We start from the raw sequence: 2,809 nt of genomic DNA, 5'->3' as shown, positions 1-2,809 counted from the left end.
CTACTACTACGAAAGTGCTCACACAGCGTGGTGGTGGGATGCGTGCAAGCTATGGGATCAGCTCCCTTTACAGGCCCCTGGGTCTGGGCAAGACCCTGCCTCCCTCTCGGACTGCAGCTGTGCCCCTAGCTTGTCTCCCAAGGTCACGGCACTGCACCATTCCAGGGACACCACTTCTGCGGACTTCCATAAGGATCCTGCCACAGGAGTGGCACATGGCAGTCCTGCTTCCTCCCTATGCTCCGGTCCTCTGGCTAACTCTCCACCCGCAGATCTGTGACTGCGCCCCTTCCCTGCTGGAACTTTCTGAGCGGGAACTCAGCAAACAGCCCTAAGAGGAGTGATCACTAATAATGGGAGCAGCTCCACTGTCCTGCTACAGGGACACCAAGCATTTCACAAGAGTCATTCTCTTTCCCACAAGTTGGTTGCACTGTCTCCCCCCAGTCCTTTGTTTAGCAGAGGACACTGAAGCACTAGCTGTTCAAAGGACCATGGCGACTGAGCTGTGGAGCAAAGCCCTCTGACCCCAGTCAGAGCAGCTGGGTTAGCACACGGCACCACCCAGAACAAGGGTCCCCAAAGAAGGTGGCACACAGGAGATTCTTGGGCACCAAGGGCATTCTATGACCTCAACTGGCAGACCCAAGGAGAAGAGCCATGGGCTGGTCAAGGGCTTCCTACAGGACCAGTTCAACATGACCCAAGGGTACAGAGTGGGCCTGAACGGGGGAAAGGGAGAGCAAGAGGGAGCTTTGGACAAGAAAGACAAGAGGCTCCCCAGAGCAGCATTTCTACCCAGGATCCCCGTCCCTTTCTCTGAAGCCACCTCTGCTCCCCCAAGAGGCTGGGAGTGTCTTGCTCCCTTCGAAGTCATCGCTACATTGAGAGATGCATGAAACATGCTTGTTGAGTAGTATGTTTTTTCAATGAGCCATCGGCATTTGCCATGGAAGTCACATACAGCCATCTCAATTCGAGTTTGCTAACATGCTTAAATGAAATACACACACACACACACACACACTTACTGTTAGAGCCGCGAATGCCCAGCTTATCCTCCGGTTTCCCGTTAGTGATCCCGCCAAAGTTTCTTTCCACTATGAATGCTGTGATTTTGTCTTTTGCCACATTATTAGAGTCTACAATCTCTGTCTTTGCAAACACAGTAAAAACGTCAGCCAGTCCTCCATTGGTGATCCACATCTAAGGAAAAAAAGAACAAGAACTTTGAAGAAACAGCCAAACTACGGTGGGGCTCTTCTCCGCCTGTTCCCACAGACTACCCAGCTGCCTGTCCAACTCCAGGCCGGATATGTAAAGTGACTGGCTTGGAAGACCCCGAGTCTGTCTGACCAGAAGACGGGGTCCCGAGCAGGGGGGAGCCTCAGAGCAGAGCTTTCCAGAGTCAAGGCTCTTCTCTAGGGACCCGTGGGGGCAGGGCAGAGATGGTGTGGAGAACAGCAGCCAATGGCAAGAAAGCAACTCAGGTGCAACCAGGCTGCTGCTGCTTCTTCTTCTTCTTCGAGAGAGAGAGGAGACAGGGACCAGGGAGAATGCGGAGGAGGAGAGGTGAGCGGGTTTGGAAGGGAAAAGGAAGAGGAGGGAAAATAGAGAGGCTTTTCAACAAATTACAACGTATGGAACTAGGGAAGACAAAGGCACGAGACAATCAGGCCATCTGGACATTGACTAAATAGAATAAATTAGTTTCTTCTGGAGAACAAACACGGAATTGGGTGTTAGACTGGGAGTCCCTTCCGACTCAGTGGCCCTGCTGGCACAGGGTCGAGGGAGCAGGACAGAGGGCAGAGCCCAACTCTCGCTTCGGCTTCCTGACGCTGTGAATCTCCCGGGAACAGACAGCTTCCGCTTCCGTCCCGGGTGGGGCTGATCTGGCGGTTAGCACCGCACCGTGTAACCCAGTCCACCACCAGGGCTCCCTGATGACGTTCCACCCAGCGTCACTGGAGGAAACGACGCTCTTTCCCCTCAGAAGAAGGAACAAGCCCTCTTCATTTGGGGCGACACCCAGTGAGAGCAGATGAGACGGAGAGAAGAGACCAGCTGGACTCGGGGGTCATGGGGGCAGCTGACTCTCACTGGCACGTTAGGAACTTTCTATAATTAAAAACAACCGTGAAACAGCCCGGGAGGTGGCTGGTGTGATGGCAGCACGAGGTGCCCTGCACCCCCCAGACTGGTGCCGATGGAACGGCCCGTAGACTCTTGCCTAGGGTGGGGCAGGTGGTCGCTATAAACGGTGACCAGTCAGCCTGAGACCGAGCAGGCCAGGGAGCGTACCTTGGAGCCATTGAGGACATAGTGCGTCTTATCTTCACTCAGCGTGGCTCGGGTCCGGATAGACGCAGCGTCGCTGCCGCTGCAGGGGCAAGAACGGGTAAGTGGAAATAATGCTGACGACCAATTATGAAAGATTTTGAGGGCTTGCACATGGTGGTTTCTAATACCCTATCATACCCTATCGGGGGTGGTATAAACTCCCTTTCCCTGCCCACTAGCACCGGTTGGGCCATGGTTTTTCTTTGGCAACAGACGGTAGCAGACCCACCATCGGCAGAAGCCTGCAATATGCTTATGGGGCTGCTCCCGCCCTTTGGGTTCCTACGATCTGCCATGAGATCATGACCTGGGAGAGTCAAGGGGCACAAAAGAGAAAACCCCTGGGGCCACTCGAACCGCAGCCCAGAGCAGGCTGCCCCAGCCAACCTGTGGATCTGAGAGGCACAGTAACGCTTTCTGTTGGAAGCCCAGCTGGGCAGTGCTTTGCCAGGCAGCAGCACCGCAA

The 2,809-nt window shown here is 54.6% G+C and overlaps 1 protein-coding gene across 1 annotated transcript in view; it reads right to left on the bottom strand.

Annotated features, from left to right (window-relative positions):
• Nucleotides 1-2,809, bottom strand: part of ACAD9 (acyl-CoA dehydrogenase family member 9) — a 31,831-nt gene that overhangs the window by 16,966 nt on the left and 12,056 nt on the right. Inside the window, exons 5-6 of the mRNA XM_004702512.2 lie at nt 2,305-2,472; nt 1,032-1,206 (exon numbers count right to left, since the gene is read on the bottom strand). Coding sequence (XP_004702569.1) covers nt 1,032-1,206; nt 2,305-2,472 — 343 coding nt within the window. The remainder of the gene's footprint in view (nt 1-1,031; nt 1,207-2,304; nt 2,473-2,809) is intronic.

This window comes from Echinops telfairi, unplaced genomic scaffold, assembly GCF_000313985.2.
Source record: "Echinops telfairi isolate 266 unplaced genomic scaffold, ASM31398v2 ScPeMD7_31;HRSCAF=116, whole genome shotgun sequence".
Taxonomy (NCBI): Eukaryota; Metazoa; Chordata; class Mammalia; order Afrosoricida; family Tenrecidae; genus Echinops; species Echinops telfairi.
Note: the sequence above shows the minus strand (reverse complement) of the source record. Positions and strands in the feature narration are given on the sequence as shown.